This window comes from Electrophorus electricus, chromosome 4 (assembly GCF_013358815.1).
Source record: "Electrophorus electricus isolate fEleEle1 chromosome 4, fEleEle1.pri, whole genome shotgun sequence".
NCBI lineage: Eukaryota > Metazoa > Chordata > Actinopteri > Gymnotiformes > Gymnotidae > Electrophorus > Electrophorus electricus.
This window is the reverse complement of record NC_049538.1, coordinates 20,296,599-20,319,457: the sequence shown is the minus strand read 5'-3', so window position 1 is coordinate 20,319,457 and position 22,859 is coordinate 20,296,599. Positions and strand designations below refer to the sequence as shown.

The following is a 22,859-nucleotide window of genomic DNA, read 5'->3' as shown; positions in this document are numbered from 1 at the left end:
ACATCGGCGTTTTACCATAACGCCAGCAGGTTCCATAGTTTAAATATAAATTAAATTTAACACTGACCCTTAATACACTGGTCAGGAACAGTAAACTCCACAAAGTGTCTATAAAGAGTTCTGAAATGAATTTATAAATCTTAATTGGCAGTATAATGTTCGATTCGGCCATGGAGAAGAATATATGCATTCGTAACACATCAGAGAATCGACTGGAAACTCTCCGAGTAGATTTAGTACTGCAGTTTTCATACCTGCGCACCTGAACCGCATTTATTTGGGTGTCAGATAAGAGGAGTTCTACGTCTATTCACGGTGCGCTTCATTACACCGTGACAAGTATAATCCGCGGGATTAAAAGGTCAGTCGTTGCGTTTTGTTTTTTGTTTTTTTGTTTTTTTATGGCTTTCAATGGATACACGTTTAGGAATCGTGTACTGCGTCCCTGTGCGCAGAAATAACTTAAGCGGTATGTGAATATTTGCTTTGTACCGAATGAATTCTGAAATGTATTGCCAAAAATATGCGAAGATACAGACCGGTGAGTGTTTCCATTTTGTTGTTATTGTTGTTGTTGTTGTTGTTGCTGTTGTTGTTTTGGATTCATTCATCAGAACATTTATAAAAGTTTTCGTTCGTCTGATTCTAAACGTTGTAACATCTCAGTCAAAGAGAATTAAACAAATGTACGCATTTAAAATATGCTAATATGATTAGCACGAAATTCTATAATCCTAGATTTAAACTTTCCGCAGTTTCATTGTTGAACAATTCGTGGAAACATACCGTGAAGAGTAAATATAGTTCTTTTCTTCGTACAAGCGCAATGTGTGAATTTAGACCGTTGCAGAAATACTTTACCATCACAAAATACAAAAAAAAAAAAGAATGAAATGTGAATTAACAGAAATGTGAATTCCAGACGTTTATTTCTCACGTGTATGAGTGTTACGACCTTCCTGTGCGTTTGTAAAAAAATAAAAAATAAAAAAATTATAAGAACAGCATAAATTCGGCACACTTTGAATCCGAACTAAATACTTTAGCTGTTTTATATACAAAAGTATTAACATTATATGTAAAGTTATATAATTTAACCATTCACATTGTGAAGTTCATGTGAACCTGAACCGTCAGTATAATTTAATGTGAAATATGTCAGTATATTTAATATGATTGCCGTTTTTGTTGATTTGTGTTTACTGTAATGTCCGCGCAACGCAAACACGTTGGCTGGGTGCCCAAGGCGAGTGCAAAGATATACTGCACTGTATAACACAAGCTTACATCAGTTCCGTTCCAGTTTAGTTGTTGGTAGCTGGCAGTGGGCAGTGACATCACAGTATTATATCACTGAATGATATTTTTCATTCCTGTGCTGCTTCACAAGAGTGGTAGGAAGGCTGCAGGCTCATTCTCTGCTCTGCTATGTATAGTTACACATTATAGCATGCCACTTGACTTCACATTCCTCCAGAGTTGGTGTTGCACCACAAAGCATCTTCATCCCACCAATCCCTCCCAACCTCCTACTGCCTACTGTGCTGGGAAAAGATGGACTGTTCTAAGTATATAAGCATCTATAGCATCCTGGAAGTACAAGCAGTCCAGAGAGTATGGCACAAATGGCACAAGATTTTGCAGTATATTTTATGTGTGCTTTATTTTCAAGCTTTTTTATTTTGGACTACCATATGCATATATCTGCATGATCTTCTAGCAGAATAAATCTTAATTGCTCTTTACACTAAGTAAATTATTTCTCTCTCTCTCTCTCTCTCTCTCTCTCTCTCTCTCTCTCAGACTCCCATCTCTAACATTATCTTCTCTTTCTGTGGCACTGACAACTCATCTGCTTATAAGGTTGACAATGGGTTACTAAATGATGGCTGTTTTCTGGACGCGCTATCAGTTGTCCCACATGTCTTCCTTTTCTTCAACACCTTCACCATCCTCTTCATTGGTCAGTAAATGTTTTACCTGTAGGCACACAGAACTGTATTATATGCCTTGATGTGCACAGCTGCTGTCAAAGCTTTAAGCATTGCTGATTTGATTATCTTCTGTAACATTTGTTTGGTGGTTTAGTAGACCAGCATGGTATATCAGGTGGGTGTTGGAGTGATGTCATTCTCTGTAGGTTGGGGCGGTCAGAGCTCTAAGGCTCATATCCATCACAGCACATGGCTGCACTTCCCTGGTCATAACATGCGCTGGCTGCTCACGGCTGCCCTGCTGTTCGTGCTTGTGTGCAAGATCGCCGAGGGGATCGTCTCAGACGGGTAAGGCTTCCTGCCTACAGATACTCAGCTGCGTTAGTGTCTACACCCGACTCCCACCTACTCCGGTCTATGAAAATCAGATATAGGTTATACCATGAAACTATATTGCATTGGTGTTTGCTATGACTGCAAGTTGGATTATTATGTTATATGTTACCATGCCTGTGTTGAGACCTTGTTGCAGTGCAGTTCTTTTACACAAGCCTTCCTGTTCTTCTAGGTTTAACCAGTCCCGCCACATCCATCTCTACATGCCCGCAGGGCTGGGTATACTGGCTGCTATAACCTCCATAGTCTACTACCACAACATAGAGACCTCCAACTTTCCCAAGATATTGCTGGGTATGCATAGAAGAGATACATTTGTGTGAGAGATTAAATGGTGTTATTCAGGACACGTCTTTCTTTTCAGTTTCGATGAAAAAATGTATATTATATTGTTGGATTGAGTGGGTGTCTTAAACTTGCCATCACAAACCTGACTGTTAGGAAGATAATTTGATGATTTTCTATCACATTTTATGAAGTAACGCGTCGATAACAGTACAATCTAAAGCTGCCCCTTTTACTTCACATATCAGCAATAATGAAAAGTGTCCTGATTGCAGCTCCACTATTGAAACATGCCTCCTCCTGAGGTTTGCAGGAAATGATGCAATGTGGGCTGCATGTGTTTTCCTTTCACTCAAAGCATGCTCATCTACTGGATCTTGGCATTCATCACCAAAACCGTCAAGATGGCCAAGTACAGCGAGCACGGCATCGGCATGGGGTAGCTGCGCTTCTGCATCACAGGTCTGCTGGTGCTAGTCTATGGCCTGCTGCTGGCAGTAAAGCTCCATGTTATCCTGCGCAGGGTGAGGGCAGGCACAGTGAGCCACAGTGGGCCACATACGTGTGTTGAAAGGTGCGATGCGGGCTGCCCCATGCATGTATTAGCTGGGAACAGTTTGGTCTTCTAGTGAACTAGCAAACTAAGGCACTAATATGGAACCTTATTGATGTTTGATAACTGATAGTCCTGCTTGAAAACTGAAATAGGGAGAATTGGCATGCTCTGAAAGTTTAGAATCTTTCCTTTCTAGCCTAAATGCGGTCAATGCTTAGTAAACATTTTAACGTGCTTATGAATAGGAGCTTTGAAATTCCATTGAGGCTTATGTTGCAGGTTGCACTGGCATACAGTAGGCATTCAATTAAGCCTTTTACCTAAATTCTGATGTTGCACAACAAATTAAATAAAAGGGACACCAACCTGTGATGTCCGCCATGATGCTCCCTCTCTGATATGTAATTACATTCATGGAAAGCCCCCCCGTCTGTTTATGCGGGATTAAACAAACAGAGGCATTGGGTTAGCTGCGCTTTATCTTAGTCATATGGCACAGCTGCACAGGATGAATTATGAGCGGTTTGTCCTGTCTGACTGATGTTTCAGGCCCTGCATCTGCGCTCTCGGCCAGGGATGTGGGATAGCAGCTAAATCCCTTGCTTTCTTCCTCACTTTTTAAGCCGTTTATCTGGAGGTTAAAGCCACCAGGGTCCTGGGATTGTGCCATCCCACCACAACCCGTGTATGTTGTGAGGAAGTGCAGTGTCTCGAGCTGCAGACTCAGGAGATTTGAGCTGGGCTGTCTGAGAAATGCTGGGGCCCCTCTTTTTAACAGTGGCTCTGGAAAGAGCACGACTGGGTAATGAATGATAGATGTAATTGTAGAGCTATGAGCCAGCTTTTTGATGTCCACAAACATGTCGCTATTGATGTGCTATGCCGGTTATGCTACATTATGATTGAACCTCTGTCTAGGAGAGGCCTCTGTCCTGGAGTTGACTCTAATGAGCTGATACATGTGGGTAGGGTGGGGGAAACAGGCAGCTGCACTGTGACACCTTGTGAAGAGCATTAATATACATTCTGATGACATATCAAATAACAACTGACCAGTATCCCAGTGGTGCATGCACTAATGAGCCTGTAGTCCTGCTCTCCACACAAATATCCTCTTTAGGTGGTGTATCTAGTGCATGTGCATGTGTGCGCGTGCGTGTGTGCATGTGCGTGTGTGTATGTGTGCATGCGTAATCCTCCACTGTCCTCCATCTGTTGCTGCATGTTTCAGTGCTACATCTGCTTCCTATACCCCACCAAGGTGAAGCCACCCAAGGACCTCCAGGACCTGGGTGTATGCTTCCTCCAGCCCTTCGTCAACCTGGTGTCGAAGAGCACATACTGGTGGATGAATCCCTTCATCACCGCAGCCCACAGACACCATATCGACCTGAAGACCATCGGCAAGCTGCCCATAGCCATGAGAGCGCTCACCCACTACCAGAAGCTATGCAAGGCATTTGATGAGCTCAAGGTACTGCTGAGAGTTTATTAGGCCATGAGATGAATATTTTAAATGATCTCAACATGGGTGCTAAATTCTTTACTGGAGGGCTTAAATAGTGAGAAGACAAAGGTATATGTCAAAATATGATTTTCTAAGGGTTAAAAGGTCAAAACTCATCTCTGTTCAGTGTAGCTGTATATTTTAATAAAAGCGTGTTTAGCTTTTAATTAGAATTCCCAATATAACAAAAATCTCCTGCATAAGTTAATATGAGGAACTTTTTTCTCTTGAGAGTGATTGTGGGTTACTATGATGCCAGAGACCTGCTCCATCACTCTGCCACCTGCTGGACATTAGTGATACCTGCTGAAACATGTATTGAACTAAAGAGCAAACCTACCTTGTTTCCAAAGAGTGGGAGCTGGAGCTGCTCCAACCCTTGTACAGGTCAGAAGGGCCCATGACTGTACAAGGGTAGGGGGAGCTGCTGAAGAAGAACACCTGAGGAGAGAAAAGGAGTCAGTCAATTTGCATACTTACTGGTAAATGTATTGACGTAATGGGCATTGAACTGTACACCAGATTGACATTCAGGAATTTTACTGATTTCAAAATTATTTTATCATCCTTTTGTAAATTCACCTGCAGTATATTAATCTATTGGTCTAGCCCAGGGTGGGGCTTCCTGTGTTTAAGAGGGTGTAGAGTAGAAGCTGGAGGAGTGTTCAAGGGTGTTACTTGTTTGATGACTGACTGACCGACTGACTGACTGACAAGCATCCAAATCTGTTTTATTCTTGCATTCTTGCAAGTTTTACCCCAGACCCCAGTGCTCATTTACAGGACTGCCGATTAATGTCCGAGTAGGATTAATCTTGCTGAATGCTTTACTTTTAAAACTTTTGTTTGCACCATTTCCATCAATACAATGTGCATGTTAAACTAACCTCTTGATGCAGTGAACCCTGTACTTTGTACTTGATGCTAACCATGCATAAATCCTGAAATTCTCACGGATTATACCATCCTCCGATGGGGAATTATTACAGTTACCAGTGCAATTAGAGCAGTACTCTGAATGCATCCCAATGCCATTTATATCAGCATCCTGTCACGTTTCATTGGGACTTCCATTTCCATATGTGAGCTTTTAGTTGCTGACATTTTCACGGGCCTTTCCTCCTCCTAACAGGATATTAAACAAGAGCAGTGGTGCCTCTGAGTCACAGCTTCAAAAAGAGGGCATGGTCTGAAAAGAAGCAGGTTCTGTAAACATCTGACAAAGAGAGGTCATAACCTTACACCTCCATGTGATTGGTGGACATTTGGACTATGGCATTTCAATTTATTGGCAACTCAAAACCCCCCACAATCTATAAACAAAGGGCAACCATTTTGTGGAGTTAGTCAGTGTTTTTCCATGGCACTGATGTCTCTATGGAGATAATCACAATGAGAGTTGTAGTGCACCCAGGAGATGTGTGCACAGACTTGTGCCACATTAGGACCACATGGTCCTTCTTGCTCATTGCCAAACATGCTTGGATTTGGATTGGTCTTTGTTTTACAGATTTTTGTATGCATGTGCATGTATGTATTGTGTAAAATTACCTTTCATTCTTCATCCTTTGTTACAGATGATACAAGGTACTCTTTGTAAGACATCATTATAAGATGCATACATGAGTCTAAACTGCCTGTTTGTGGAACATTTGGACGCTTTGCATAAACATTGGAATATTTTAATACTTGACGAACATGCTGGCTGTTCAGTTTAAAATAAAATTTGAATAAACGCAAGTTATGCAAAAATACTATGAATGCTTAAACTGAATTTGCATGAATGCATATTGCATACTTATATGGGTCAATGAATAACAGTAAAGCAACATCAATTAAAACAATCACAAGCTGGAGTCTCTGGTCTAATATAACTTTTTGTACAGTTAACTTTTCTGTTTGTGTGTTTATCTGTCGTTTAGTGTGGGTGCACTTATCTTATGTGTGTGACTGTCTATGTGCTCCTGTGTAGGAAAGTGGCACGCTGCCTCCTAGTGGCTCAAAGTGGGTATGGCGTGCTCTGCAGCAGGAATTCGGCAGGCATCTGCTTCTCAGCATCACATACCGCGTAGTGCCTGATCTGCTGGACCCCTCTGCAAGACAACCATACCATCGAGCCCCCGGTACCAGCACCCCCAGTACACATGGGGACACTTTATATATGACGTGATAAAACAATCAGAGCTTGTACTGATAAAGACCTGATTAGTGCAGGTGCAGTTGCATTGGCCAAAATTACCTTAGTTTCCCACATCTCAGCATGTTTCACACTCAAAATGGATTAATTTTTTTTTACCATCAATCTACACAGAGTACTCTGATGGAGCTAAAATAGTTATGCTATTAGAATAGAATGCTTCTCCTTCAGTGAAACCCACATATGTCTAACTGATTGGATGTAATTAGGAAATGTACACACCTGCCTGTATAAGGTTTCACAGTAGCTGTTAAAGTGAGAACTGTCCATATAGTATGTCTGTTTGTTGAGACTGGTCACACACATGGGGATGGACACAAGAATATCTCTGCAGCATTAAAAGTGCCCTAGAGCACAGTAGCTTCTATCATAGAAGAGGTTGGGAACCACCAACACCAGTGTCTTCCTAGAGTATACAGATGTGAAGGGCTTTGGTCAGCCAGGTCACCAAGAACCCAACTGTCATGAGATCCAGAGTCCCTTTGTGGAGATGGAAGAACCTTACAGAATGACAACCATCAGTGCAGCACTGCAATATCAGGCCTTTGCAGTAGAGTGGCCAGCCAGATGACATTCCTCATTAAAAGCCACATTAGAGCCTGCTTAGAGTTTACTAGAAGGCAACTGCCAGAAGGCAAATCCTCTGCTCTGGTGAAATGAAGACTGCACTAAGCTCACTGGACAAAAAATGAGTCACCTGTGACTGAGACATACCTAACAGCATGTAATACCTCAATGAGCATGAATAACAGCTGTGATTCGATTTGGCATGGATTGGACAAGTTTCTGGAGGTAAGTGACCAATGTACAGCTGCTCTTGCATCAAAGAATTGTGCAGTTTGGCCAGATTTCATAGATGCCTTCACTGGCATCTTACTGGTTGTTCCAGGTAGTCTCGCAGATTTTCAGGAGGATTGAAATATGGGGATTTTGCGGGCCAGTGCAGATGTGTGAATGCTCCTTAATGTGCATCATGTCAACCAATGACATTTGCAGATCTGTGAATGTGAGAATTGTCATCTTGGAATATAGGGATAGGAATGTTGTGGTAATCGGTAAGCTGTTGAGCAAAAGGCAATACCTGGTTGTTGCACACCATACAGGTATTTATAGCCCAATCATCCTTGTGCAACACCATCTGCAGGAGCCTGAAGTTACTACCACGTTTAACATTTAAGGTGACAAATGTTTTGCCCAGGGAGCGTGTTTGGCCACAGTTCCCAGCAATGTGCAAGCAGGAAATCAGACACTGCGCATCACCTTATTAATACCATCCCTGCAGTCAAACCCAGCAGCAACATGCTGTGAGGATGTTTTTCTGTGACAGGGACTGGGAAACTAGTCAGGATTAAGGGAAAGATGGACACAGAAAAACATAAAGCAATCACTGGTGAAAATCTCATAAAGTGCCAAAAATCTGAGGCTAGGGAGAAGGTTTACTTTACAAGACAACGACCTGAATCATACCATGAAGTATACACAAGAGTGGCTTTGGAAAAACTCTGGAAGTGGCGCAGCCAGAGTCTGGACCTGAACCTAGTAGAGCATCTCTGTAGAAACCTGAAAACTACTGCTCCCCATCTAACTTGGCTGAGCTTACATGCTGCTCCAGCAAATAATAGGAGGAACAACTAATAGGAAGGTTTGGCAAACTTGTAGTACAAACTATGTAGTATAAGAAGACTTATATTCTTGCCTGCACAGATGCTTTAACCAGGTATTAAAGGTCTGAACATATATGTAAATGGAATATTTCAGTTTTTAGTTTTTAATACAGTTACAAAACATGTCATTGTGGGGTATTGTGCATAGATTGATAGTCTAAAACATACTAAATGTGGAAAACCTATGATTATATTTAGCAGAAACGTATCTCTTCACCAACTTTGATGAAACAATAATTATTTAGCTTAGAATACAAGCACAGAATTTTATTATATTTATTAATCATTAGAAGCAATGTAAATAGCTTATATTCATGCCATTATCAACAAGCATTATTGCTGCAATAGAATTGCATCCAGGGCCTTGTAGATTCAGCTCTATGTGCATACCGTTACATTCTGTAGGTCAAGCTGCTTGGGGTCCACTTCATTTCCTTTCAGGCATTCATAGCAAATGCCTATGTACTGGCTGTCCTGCTTTTCCTGGCTCTACTTCTCCAGCGGACTTTCCTGCAGGCCTCCTACTATGTTGCCATGGAAACCCGCATTAAACTCAGAGGAGCTATACAGGTTTTAATATCATATATTCAGAGAGTACTGATATTTTTTTCCAATTAAAAAAAGACAGTAATCCACTGGTAAAATTAATTATACATATTTCAGAGTAGAGTCTAGATTCAGAATATATCCAGTAATATAAAATAAAAATTTTAAGTTAGAATAATTTTTTTCCTAGTAATCTGTGTAATGTGTCTAATCTTTTCAGTGTAAGATCTATAATAAGATTATGCACCTGTGCACATCCAACATGTCTATGGGAGACTTGACCGTCGCTCAGATCTGTAACATAGTCACCAGAGATACTGACCAGCACATGTGGTTCTTCTTCCTGTGTCCCAACCTGTGGGCCATGCCAGTACAGGTGAGTTTACCAGTATGCATTCACTGAATGGGGCCCTTCAAGAATGTTGACTCATCCTGTTGTCCTTTTTCTCAGATCACCATTGGTGTGATTCTGCTGTACTACTTGTTGGGGATCAGCGCTCTGATCGGGGCACTAGTCATCAAAGTTCTGGCCCCCATGCAGTACCTAGTGGCCACACAGCTCTCTTGGGCACAGAAAAGCACACTGATGAGAACCCCACCTATGTTTGGACCGAGAAGAAATATTCAAATACTCAACACCATCAACAAAAGACAAAAAATACATCAACAAAAGACAAACCTTTTATTTGCTCATCACTCATTTTACTAGAAAAACCTACTTTGACACTGGTATTAGCACTGTTATGAGCGTATACACCATGACTGTCACTGCTGGGTGGAGAGTGAATGTGCAACCCCAAAATATCCAAGCAACATCTGTGGTCGGAAATTGATGAGTTGGGGGCATGGAATTGTACTGGAATGGATGCAATATAGTTTCTAACTGTATGCCTTCAAGTGTACAGTTACCTAATAACCTACTTATTAAATGTTTCTGATAAAATGGGTGATACATGTAGATTTACACTTGCTAGGTGTATACTTTTCTGAGATTACTGAAACCAGCATTGGCTGCACTTATCATTTTGAGTTACAGTAACAAGCGAAAAATGTAGTTGTCTAAATCTGTGTGTGTGTGTGCTTGCATGCCTTGCAGGAGTACTCTAGCAAGCGCGTGAAGAAGACTAATGAATTGTTGAGAGGCATTAAGTTACTAAAGCTGTATGCCTGGGAGCACATCTTCCGCTCCAGTGTGGAGGAGGCGCGCAGGAAGGAGCTGAGCAACCTCCACTCCTTCGCCCTCTACACCTCCCTTTCCAGTGAGATGTCTTTCAACACGCTTGGATCTGAAACACAGATACATGTCCGCTTCTAATCACAAACACAACGCAACTCACTTCTTGCTCTTGCAAAAAAAAAAAAAAAAAGATTTCTCGATGCTTGAACATGTCTTCTTGCCCTTGCGGACTTCATGAATGCGGCCATCCCCATCACTGCTGTGCTTACCGTGAGTGCGGTGTTCTCTCCTCTGAACCCTGCTGGCCTCGCACCTCCACACCGTACATAAACAATCTGCCTGTTGTCTTGTGTCTGTATACGTGTATGTCTTGTAAGCGCTTTGCACTGCGCCGTGTCTCCGCAGACGTTTGTGGTGCACGTGCATGTACACAGCTCCGCCAACGCCGAGCTGTCCCCTGCCGTGGCCTTTTCCTCCCTCTCGCTCTTCCATATCCTGGTCACACCCCTCTTTCAGCTTTCCAGTGTGCTGCACTCGACTGTTAAAGCCCTTGTAAGGTGACTGTGGAGAGTCTCTGGGCACAGAAGCACCGATCATGGGTCCTCTGTGTGCTGTTATATAACAGGGTGGTATTAAAAAGCCCAGTTAGGAACAGCTGCCAGGGCAGAGCCATTTTTGATGAATCCAAACAACAGAGGTGCTAAGATTTGTTTTAGTAGTGCTGTTTTTCATACTTTACTTTCTTCAATAATTTTAATGTTTAACTTATATAATTGTAAAATTTGAGAATTTAGCAAGTGCGTTAAGTAAATGTATTTTTTCAGGTATTGCAGATGGTGTAGCATTTTTGAGATTCTTCTTTTTCAGTGCACAGAAATTTTTCACCAGTGATGAAATTAAAATCAATCAAGAGCCAAAAACACCACCCCCAGTCAAACCAAGCAACAATGGCAACATCGAGTCAGTTGTGAGTATAGATGATAACGTCTTCATGTTCCATGTGAGACACGTTTACTATGGATCAGTGCTAAACTGGGCTGTGTCTATGGAGTGGTAGTCTGGATGTTAGTACTAAGAGGACTGACTGCCTGTGCACTACCAGTACATGCTGCAGCTCAAGGCTACCAGTCTGGTCAAGCGTAAGGGAAAAAACCAAGCAGGACAAGAACAGTAACTTAGCTCAGCAAGATCAGGAACTGACCTGCTCTGGTGCCAATGATGAGGAGAATCAAGGTCAGATTTTAGTTATTGTCAACTCTGAGTTAAAAGCTGGTGCACCACTGTCAATACATGTTACATGTTTGTGATGTTCATGTGCTTTAGATCGTAAATGGCTATTTCACCTGGGCTCAAGGATGCCCCGCACTGACCAACATTGACATAAGAGTTGCTTTTAGTAAGTCATGTATCATTTTATTAAATTGCTGTGACAGATTTGCTCTTTGATTTGTCATTGTGGGGTGTTGACAATGATTGTAGGTCAGGTAGGATGTGGCAAGTCGTCCCTGTTACTGGCTGATCTAAGAGAGATGCATAAGATCTCAGGAAGTGTCACATGGAACAGGTAACAGACAAGTCTCCTGATAATGAGGGTTTTATTCCTTAATCTGGTGGGGTTTTTTTTTTTTGTTTGCTTGCTTTGTTTTTTTTTTGTTTGTTTGTTTGTGTTTTGTGTTTGAGCTATGTAAGGTGTATATATTTACCTCACAGATTACCAGATCCAGATGATGAACCATATGACAGGTACAGTTTGCTTTTTGTGAATTAAAGGAAACAAAAACTACTTTTTGTAGATTAAGAACAGCAAAAACTATTTGAAAGTGCATTAAAGTGTTCAATTTACTCTTCCTTTTTCATAGACTAATTGTTAATCATGTAACAAAGCCAAAACCAATTGAGTATGTAATACACTTTGCACAATGTGAGAAAATTATTCATTGGATTGAAATGTTTCAGTGTGTTCATATCTGAATTTCTGATAAGCAGGATGATAAGAGGCTTACGTTTCTCAGAGGCCCTGGCTCCACAATGCCTCAATTGAGGAAAACATTTTGTTCAACACGGCCCCCAACCTGAGAAGGTACTGCTGTTTAATCCTCAGAAAGCGCAGAGGCTGTCAGCCTTTGTGTAGTTGTTCTCTTCTTGGTTAGTCACAGTCACTGCACACTTGGCTTTGCTGAAGCAGTCACACCACTGCACAAACACAGTGCCTCATTCTGAAGGCCACACTGGTAAAGGCAAAGGAAAAAATTAAACCAAGTTCTCTCCCTTTTTGTCAAGCTCTCCTGACCCTTTCTAATTGCCATTTTTCATGAAGCTGCGAGGGAGATGATGGTGGGTCTGTTTCATGCAGCCCCAGATATATTATGTAAGAGCAGTTGGATTGGCCGTGATGCAGAGTGCCCGAGAATCCCTCCACCAGCAGGAAGACCCTTTGTATGTCCTTTGTGACGTTTGGCTCCTTAACCGACCCACATGGCCAGCTAAAGCATAGCATTAAGAAGGGCCAAGGCCCGCTAGAGTGAAGAGCCACTCTTATATGATGGCCCTTAAAAAAAATAATAAATGCAGAGCCATCAACCTCCTTGGAGGAGTGGAGATGTAGCCTTGATGTAGAGCAATATGTATTATCTACAGATGAAACAAAAGTTTTTTTAATAGCTTGCATTTGCGAGTGACTGGACAGGTCACCGTTGTTTGACAAGGGTTAGTTCACTGACAGCAGGTTTGCTTGGATAATTCTCCTGGTAAATAGTTATGATGCATCTGGGTAAAAGATATCATTCCTATATGACTTCTCCATCTCCTGTATGTGTTTTCAGATATAAAGATGTGATTGAAGCATGCCAGCTACAGCCTGATATTGACATACTTCTCCAAGGAGACCGAACTGTGGTTGGAGAGAGGGTGGGCCTGTTTACACAAGATTAAGAGGATATATGTGTGTTCTCACACTTCTCTTATAGTGTCTCTCTCCCTCTCCAACAGGGTATTATTCTGTCTGGGGGTCAGCGGCAACGAATTAGTATAGCCAGAGCCCTCTATCAGAAAACTGAAGTTGTGTTCCTGGTGAGTTCAGCAGTAGACTACTGGCTTTGCTTTTGCATGTTTATTAATAGCCAACTGTACTACATCAGCAAAGGTCTATGACTTGAAGAGCGGTGCTTATGGGCTGTATTGTCAAGCACCCTGACCTAGAGGGCTTCCTCCAGGACATCTTATGTTGTCCTCAAGGTCGGATTAGAGCTGTTGAATTTTAAACAGGCACAACCCATGCCACCATATAGGAACAGATAAACTCACTTCTATAACTCACCTGTAGGACGACCCGTTCTCAGCCCTGGACATCCACCTGAGCAACTATCTGATGAAGGAGGGCATTCTGAAGCACCTCAGGCAGGAAAGGAGGACTGTGGTGCTGGTGACCAAAAAATTGCAGTATTTACCACACGCTGACTGGGTGAGGCTAGAATGCCCATTAAACACACAAAGCAATGTTGTCTGGGTCTCAAAGTTACACTGTGATTCTATTGTATGTTCTCCTAAAATCCCCCAGATCATAGCCATGAAAGACGGTACAATGCAGACCCAGGGCACCTTAAAGGACATCCAGTGTGCAGAGCCTGAACTATTCAACCACTGGAAGACACTGATGAACAGACAAAACAAGATTACTGGTACTAAATAGCACCTTAAATACACTGGACAAACAGTTTGAGTCTAAAAAGAACACCTCAGTTTACCATATATCTTAATGCCTGGATACAGCAAGCCATGATTACTATGGCTCATGACTCCACAACTGGTTTTGAGAGTCATCTCACTGGAATATCATGCCTTAAAATGATTTCAAGACAGGATAATCTTAAAGAAGTTTGTGTTTAGCGTGACATTTCTGCTAATACACAAAGCATTCTGTTCATCTTTGTACTGGCAGATATATCTTTCTAAACTGGACTTGGGTAAACTAGATTCTGGAGGAAGATTTTCCACACTGGTTGCAATATGATACTGATACAGGTTTTGAAAATACCCTGTTGAACTAAGGAGGAAGAGTTTCAGGAAGACACTGATATCTTCAACAGACACCCTTGACACAGAAGATGAAGATGAAGATAAAACTTCAGTCCCTGCAAGTCAGAGGGGATCTGATCGCTCTCTCGCCAATAAAGAGAGATGAGTGCCTAGAAGCAGAAGGAGTAGTAATACCTGGTTTTAAATGCTGCCAACATAACACATCAACTGAGCTGAATTATGAGTCCTAAGAGCCTAAATGACTTGAAATGAACTTTAGCAAACGCTAAAGAATTTCAGGATTTTGTGTACTGTGCAAATATAACCAATTTTACCTAAAATATCCCTAAACAAACATGTATGTGAGTTCAATCCATAAATGCTTGCCTGTTTAGTACTGTACCAGAGGAGTGATGAATGCCATAGGCTGTATTCTTTCCTGTTTTAGCACCTTTTGACTTGTGCTGTGTGTGTATGTGTATGTGTGTTTTTATAACTGCACTCTGATCCATGTCTGTTCTCTTAATCCATAGTGGCTTCCTCTGTGCGGGCTTGTGGAATATCAACAGCCTCTCATGTTACTGTATTGGGCTTTAAAGGTCTGGTTTGAATGGCATGCTTTTCTACATTTTTAACAGAATGAATTCTGTCTAGAAAAAAAACAACAACTAAAAAAGCACATCTTCTTCCTGTTATTTTATTTTTAGTATGGTTCAGCTGTGTTTATCACAAACAGCTGTAAGAGGCACAGACTTTGTTTTGGTGCGCAAATCTGCTGTTAATAATTACTGAAAAAAACAGCAAATATGTATGCATTATTAATTTCATATGAGGCAAAGGCTACCACTAGTAGCCTGGTAATTACGATTTCTTTTTAATTTGGTGACTCTTTGATGCAAAAATATTTAATTTGATCTGCAGACAAGCGCAAAAAGAAAGAGATAACTATAGCCCATGTAAGAGATCGCCACAGCTGAGGATGGCAGATTGTACATGTCTGTCAAAAACTAGTTTGTTTTGTCTGTTTATGTAAAAGCTGTCAAGAACTACAGATGATGTATTGAGTTCTTGAAGGGTTGTTCCATTTCGTAGGGAAAACTTTCAACTACTACCCCATTTAATTCAGTTCCAAGGGACAAGGGGATGCTAAAAGACAAGCGGTAAGGGGTAAAAATAAGATACGGGAGTGGGCCTTAGTCCATCAGCAAAAAGCTTTTTCAAAATGGTTCAAAATCCTTCATAGTCAATGATGCTTTATTAATCAAACCTGTGAGAAGTTTTCAAATTCACCATGCTTTCGGTCCTGTCACCCCTTCGAAATCTATACCCGAACCAAACCCCACATGCACCTTGTTAACCAGGTGTGGGGTGACATCCACCTCACCATGGCGCCCATCCTACAGACAGCTCCACAAGCACAGATGAGGAGAGTCTGGCGACCGTGCTACAGCGGAGGGCCTCCATCCTGTGGAACATGCTGGAAACGTACCTGCGGGCAGCTGGCCTTGTGCTGTTGCCCCTGCTCCTATCCTTGCAGTTCGCCAAACACTCGCTCATGCTGGCCATAGACTTCTGGCTCGCCCACTGGACCTCTCGGACCATCGGCGCACACACTGCACGATCTTTCTCTTGACCAGGAGTATACGTTCTGTCTTCTTCCATACCTGGGGGTCTTTTGTATGCTGTGCTGTCTGGGCATAGTGCTGTGTCTTGTCACCTTTCTGCTGGTGGAGTGGACAGAGCACCGGGCAGCCAAGGAGCTACACAGCAGTCTACTCCGCATCATCGTCCTCGCCCCTATGAGGTGTGTGTTTTAAATTGGGCTGCCCCTCCCACTAGTCTGACCTTCTGTCCTCTTTCGGTCAATGTCTTTTTGTCTGAGTACATTTAGTTTCATTTTTTGTTTAAACTGGAGTACAACAAAAAGTGATTTGTAGCACTTTTGGGAATATTTACTATTCTTACATTTTTTGCAGGTTGTTTGATACAACTCCACTCTGCAGTATTCTTAACCGATTCTCTGCTGACACAAACACTGTGGATCAGGTAATTAGAATCAACTATACCCTCATGTAAAACTTTGCTTGACTGCTTCAATTGAGCACAATCTAATGTAAATTGAATCCATATAACATTTGTCAAGAAACAGTGCGGGATGAGTTGACATTTGTATCACCATCTGGATTTTGTTCTTTATCACTGTTACCCTTGTCTTAGCCATTGGGGTGAGAGGGGTGCTTGGAGCGCAATAAAACATGTTTCCCTATTAATTTTTGGGACAATGTTTTGAAAAGCCAGAATAAGTGATGTAATCTTGCATTCCCAGCACATCCCAGTCACTGTGGAGTGTTTCAGTCGCTCCAATCTGCTGTGTTTGTCCATGGTGGCCATCATCTCTTATGTTACACCAGTCTTCCTCGTTGCCCTTCTGCCATTGGCCATCACATGCTACTTCATTCAAAAGTACTTCCGTATGGCATCCCGGTGGGTGTCCAGACAATCAAAACTATATTCAATGTTCCATGGAAATGTCAGCTTATAAGATGTTTAAATGATATATTATTGACATATGATAGTTGCATTATCAATATTCACATTTAGTAGATGGTAATCAAAGTGTGTGTGTGTGTGTGTGTGAGTGTGAGTGTGTGTGTGTGTGTGTGTGTGTGTGTGTGTGTGTGTGTGTAGGGACCTCCAGCAGCTAGAGAACACCATCCAGATTCCCCTCCTCTCCCACTACACTGAGACCATAGAGGGCCTCTCCACCATCCGAGCCTTTAGGTACAACACAGACAAACTTACAGGCCAAGAAGAACAGCACTGCTATCATTCTGTATTATGTGTTGTATATTTTCTTATCTGGCAGCCATATACTTGGTCCATATACTTTGGTTGCAGACATGAACAAAGATTTAAGAAGAAACTTCTAGACTATGCAGACGCCAGTAACATCACCTCCCTCTTTCTTACAGCAGCCAATCGTTGGCTTGAAGTTCGTATGGTAAAATAAAATACGGAAAATTTGTTTCTGAGACTACTGTTGCATGACTGCTTGTCAGATCCCCTTTCCTATATAGAAGACCTGAACCATTATATAATGATATTCAAAATTGTAGTGAAGTACACAATTTCTAAGATAGATCTGAAACTGGAGGGTACCATTTCCAGTTTAGTCATTCAATTAGCTAAATGTACCTGGACTAAGACCAGACTTACCAGTCATATTACCTTTATTCAAAGATATTTGAGACATCATTCCAGAGTTGTTTCAACTCAAAATTAATTCCAACAAAAATAAGCACTACGACAGGTCAGTGCTATCTACTCTCTTTAAATACAGAAGGAAAATTACGAGACAAACAATTCTGTACTATACGTAAAGAATCAAAAGAACTCAAATTTGTACATACAAATGCTTACTTTAAATGAATGTCCATTACAGACATTCTGGCATTCAATACATGTTCATTTTAAAATAGCCAGGACCCTCTATACACACACACACACACTAACACAATGACTAATGGAAACCTTGACTTATCTAAATACATCTCATCCAACACTTCTGGACACCTCCAGGAAATCTGGAGCAGTAGATGTAACATTGTGACCCACTATGAGCTGGATTCCTGAGCTGTATACAGGGGACCTGGGTAAAAGTGAGAGCCACCAGCAGGGGCAAGGACCCCACTGCTAGAGATGCTAAAGGGCTTGATAAACTAATACAAAAATAAAAACTGCTCAAAAAGGATTTTCCAACCAAGGAAGTAATGCATCAACTCAGTGCTGTAGAGAAGAGAGCAAAAAAGACCTCATCAAGAGGACCCAATAGACAAGCCTTGAAGTCCCCACCTGGATTACCAGCTTTGTCTTTCACCAGAGCGCATGTAAGATGCTCTTAAGTAGGCTGGATGACTGGTGCATCTGATTGCCTCTAAAGTGTTTCTATGCCTCCCTCTGGTGGCCAAAGATGGCCTAGCCCCAGAGCTAGCCTATTGCACTAGGTTTTTGTTTGTTTTTTTATATCTGCAAAAGAGAAATTAGTATCATAAATATCAACAAACCTACTAAAAAACCTAATCTACCAAATGAAGAATATTATAATATATATCAGCCAGCTGATATGGGTGGAGCTGTTGTCATTTGGAGGAAGGACATTTACAAGAGGAAAGCAATCACGCAGATTTCTGATTTTTATAGGCTGTTTTATAGGCAGAATAGTTCTGACATCACTCCACAGTTATAGTCTTCCACTGAGTCCACTATTAAACATGCTATTTCAACAGGACACCTTCCTGATTCCTCATGGCGTCTTATTGTAGATAAATACTGTAGCCATTTATATCTAACTCCCTCAATTTCATAAGAAAACAATATTGGTCATCCTATTGTATCTTCTTGTTCCTTTCCAACATGCATTATTTACCCATTTCTGAATAACATTTTTCAACCAATTGTTCTTACCTACATATGTTAAAGACCAACCGGTACCTGCCAACTCCTTGGTTTTTTTTCGGTGGGCATTAAAAGTTTATACATGGTCAACCCTAATGAAGATGAAAATGAGGATGAAAGCTTTACAGCATTTTCATGATGCAAGACCTAAGAAGAACACTCCCATGGGTAATCTGACCTTCAGAACTTATGTTAATGAAACTGCTTCACCCTTGACTCCAAGAATTATTCACAAATAAGAGGAGTTAATATTGCTATTAAAATTGGACAATCCTATGCAAACCTCATTGTTGGATTTGTTGAGAAACAATTTTGAACAAACACTGAACATGTACCCTGAGTATTTCTGAGATACCTTGCTGACATTTCTGCTACATGAACATTTAAAGAGCTCCAAATGTTTATTTCTATTTATTTTCTGGTTTAATTAGCACCATATGTTACAAACCTACACATTACAAGACTTGCAAGAACTCTGTGCCTTACTCACAGCTACTAAAGCATACATACATTTGCAGTGAGAATAAAGACTTCCTCCAGAAATGTATGGATTAATAGTGTGGGTTTCCTAAGGATGCCATAGGTGGTGCCTTTGCTCATATTGGACCTCTTTAGAAAGTGGACACTCTGACCTATAAACAATCTACAGTTAAGACAAGAACAATCTACAGTTCTAATTCCTTTGGTTCTCATTTATCATCCTACAAGTGAAACAGTAGCTAATATGTTGACTCCAGGATGATGCAGATATTGCACCTTTTTAAAGACCAAATACATGCTCATCAAGAGGGAGATAAATGGTTGTTAACTGTGGTACTGTAGCCTGCAATACTGCTAGATGTGCTACGTATACATTTATTAAGACAGCCACTAAAATAACTAGCATGAAATGCATTCTTCCTCATGCATTAGTCATTTTAAAACTAATAAACACTGTCAGTTTTTGCTATGGCAGCAATGATGTTAGGAAACTGAAAAAGGAAGAACTTGTATACACTTTTGGAACTTTAGAACCCCATGAAGTGAATGTTATGACTTAAATATCTATTTTTTCATGTATAAACTGGTGCCTCCTGCTACTCAGAAGCACCTTTCTTGTACAGCCAATCTCTGTTGGATCTCTGCTGGAAATGTTCAGTTTCTCTGGAGTGTTTGTGTAGTTTACTGCAATTTTACCTTTGTCATCTTTATGCTTTTAGATCTTTTTATGACTTTGCCATAGCAGTATGATTGGATCTTTAAATTTAAGTTAAATTATGGCATTAAATACACAAGAATGCCTTTAGGAGACAATATAGAGGTGTTATTAAATTCCATATTTTTATAGTAGAACAAAAAATGTCACTTTTTATGGTAGCACAATATTAATAGCTTCATCTCTGGGTCTGCAGGAGTACTTTGGGACATTTGTTGTCCTGATAGCAGCTGTAGCTTCCATCACCAGAGCTCTATACAGCGAGCTCTCAGCAGGATTAGTGGGCCTGGTCCTAACATATGCCCTCATGGTAAAGCCAACTTAACGATCACACATGCACACTCGTTATGCAGATTGGTCTGCTAACCCTTCCCTTGCGAATTGTAGAACTGCCCGTTAGTTCTGTGTTTCACTGAGTGTTTGACTTTCACTCACACATTGTGCGTGCACAGGTGTCAAACTACCTGAACTTGATGGTACGTAACCTAGCAGACATGGAGGTGCAGCTGATCTGTGTGACGAGAATAAGCAGCCTACTGCACACACAGCCAGAGAGCTACAGCGGAGAACTGAGTGAGTCACTGGAAACAAGGCTTACATGTGTATTATACAAAGCAATTTACATGTACACTGTACATGGTTTTAAACCTAAATCCAAACAAAGTGTATTCAGCAAAGTGGATGCAAGTAAACTTAACTTCCTACTTATTTAAAAAATATATAAATAAAAATATTTTTTAACACACACACTGAGTGGTTGTATGCTCTGTTGTGTTCTGATGTTCTGTTGTAGCTCCTGCTCGGCTTCCACCAGGCTGGCCCTAACGCGGTGAGATCCAGATCGAGAACCTGAGTGTGCGTTACGACATCAGCCTGAAACCTGAGCTAAAACACATCAATGCCCACATCAAGCCTGGACAAAAGGCAATGCAGACCAAGTGGCCTCATGCATTGCATTGCTTGCTTTGCTACACAGAAAGTTGTTCGATCATTAACATGCTTTATTTTTTTTGGCAGGTCGGCTTGTGCGGAAGAACAGGAATTGGAAAGTCCTCCTTCTCCTTGGCCCTTTTCCGAACGGTGGACACATTTGAAGGTACAAAGCTTCTTTTCTGCTTTGGAGCTTTATCGTAGTTGTCCTTCACATCCTTGGCTGGTCACCATCGTGAGTTCATATCCTGATATTTCCTCCACTTAGGGTGAATCATTATTGACGGCATTGACATTGCTAAACTACCCCTTCAGACGTTGCGTTCCAAGTTTTCCATAATTTTACAAGACCCCATTTTGTTCAGTGGGACTTTTCGGTATGTTTGTCAAGTTCAGTTCTGCATTGTTTGTCTTGCATTGTATGTCCGTGGTTTTGAGAGGAATGGCTTTTGCCTTTCACCTCATGCCTTGCAAAGGCTACAGCCAAGCCACAGCACAGAGGGTACCACAGTGTCAGTGGGTGACAGCGGGCCACACAGGCTGCATTAGTAAAGGCACCGTGTCTGATTTACTCAGCTTTAATCTGGATCCAGAGAGAAAGGCCACTGACCACATGCTGTGGGAAGCTCTGGACATTGCTCAGCTCACGGCCATGGTCAAAGCTCTGCCTGAGGGGCTAGGTAAAAGACTCAGCTCTTTGAAAAATGAAAAGATCGTTGGCATGGCAATCTGTTTTGGCCCTCCTGTGTAACTCCTATGTAATTCTGGCAATGGATAGGATGGAAGATAGAATAATTTACACAGCTAGCTTGGATATGTAGGTGGAATTTGAAGACTGCACTGGGGTTTATTTATTGATCTTTTTTTTAAACTGGATCCCTCTGTCCCCTTCTGCAGATGCCATGGTGACAGAGGGAGGCAAAAACTTCAGTCACGGCCAACGGCAGCTGTTCTGCCTGGCCCGAGCATTTGTGAGGAAGAGCAGCATCCTCATCATGGATGAAGCCACCGCTTCCGTCGACATGGCGACCGTGAGAACAGCAATAAGTCACAATGCTCAGGTTCAAAGAAATGCTCTCACACTCACTTAGTCCCTGCTCCTCGTGTGACCTTGCACGCTTCCACAGCAGGGTCAAGCACATTAATATGTTTACTGACCCACACAAATCTCTCAGCTTATCTGCGATGTCACATGGTCATCCCCTGCAGCAATTTCATGGCTCTGAAATGAAAAGCCCATTATTTATTTCATAGTATTATCCTCTTGGCTTTTTATACAAGCAGAAGGATTCTGTACTCCATCTCAACTGTTAGTGAACCCACAGACATCACACCTGTTGAGTATCATCGTCCTCTGCAATATGAGAAAAACAAATTTCTCATACACAGTAATTGTCTTAGTCTGTGCCTTAATGCAAATCTTATATGTATGCTTACACATTATATGTATATAGTGTAATATGTTGCTTTCTTTAGAACCCTTTGATTCGTCTTTGTGGGTTTCTCTCTTGCAGCACCACGTACACACAACCTTGCACTCGGACATAATCATTGTGATGAAGCATGGTGCCATTGTGGAGCGTGCCAGACCAGACGTGCTGCTCAAGCAGGAGGACAGTGTGCTTTCTTCATTCGTCCGAGTGGACAAGTGAGCAGTATTGGCTGGAGTACGAATGTGGTGGGATTTGTATGATCTGTACATTGTAAAAAAAATTGTTAAAAGGCTATTTACTAAATACATGACAGATACAACCATTTATAACTAGTAATAAAATGTAATAGAAACCTAAAAGGTTTGAAAGTTCTTGTTCATGTTGTACTTAATAAAATCTCATAATTTTGGAGTTAAGAAGATAATATGGAAGAAGTTTAAGATGATGGTACATTAAAATGAACATGGAGCAAAATACAGCTAACTTTCTGTAGTCCTCAAGCTTAAAACACTGATATCATTAATTCATTGAAAATTTACTCTCAAAAATAATGACAACAGCCCAAAACTT

General features: G+C 41.3%; 2 protein-coding genes across 2 annotated transcripts in view; both read left to right on the top strand.

Annotated features, from left to right (window-relative positions):
* The window catches only part of loxl1 (lysyl oxidase-like 1), a 22,776-nt gene extending 20,953 nt beyond the window's left edge, over window positions 1–1,823 (top strand). The window contains exon 8 of the mRNA XM_027007998.2: window positions 1,804–1,823. The gene's annotated coding sequence lies outside the window, so the exon portion shown is untranslated. The remainder of the gene's footprint in view (window positions 1–1,803) is intronic.
* On the top strand, window positions 1,208–22,796 carry LOC113576070 (ATP-binding cassette sub-family C member 8). The gene is given in 36 exon segments (XM_035525439.1): window positions 1,208–1,246; window positions 1,804–1,963; window positions 2,141–2,282; window positions 2,503–2,624; window positions 2,974–3,077; window positions 4,433–4,645; window positions 6,651–6,766; window positions 6,768–6,801; window positions 8,945–9,109; window positions 9,306–9,461; window positions 9,537–9,791; window positions 10,182–10,388; window positions 10,668–10,819; window positions 11,130–11,262; window positions 11,586–11,658; window positions 11,973–12,005; window positions 12,258–12,342; window positions 13,085–13,169; window positions 13,251–13,331; window positions 13,585–13,722; window positions 13,819–13,939; window positions 14,810–14,875; window positions 15,680–15,884; window positions 15,886–16,080; window positions 16,253–16,322; window positions 16,603–16,760; window positions 16,965–17,057; window positions 17,175–17,277; window positions 20,123–20,236; window positions 20,379–20,499; window positions 20,720–20,850; window positions 20,944–21,022; window positions 21,125–21,233; window positions 21,433–21,536; window positions 21,754–21,917; window positions 22,371–22,796. Coding segments are annotated over 36 exon segments (4,464 nt in total). The 3' UTR covers window positions 22,509–22,796.
* Window positions 22,797–22,859: the final 63 nt, after the last annotated feature.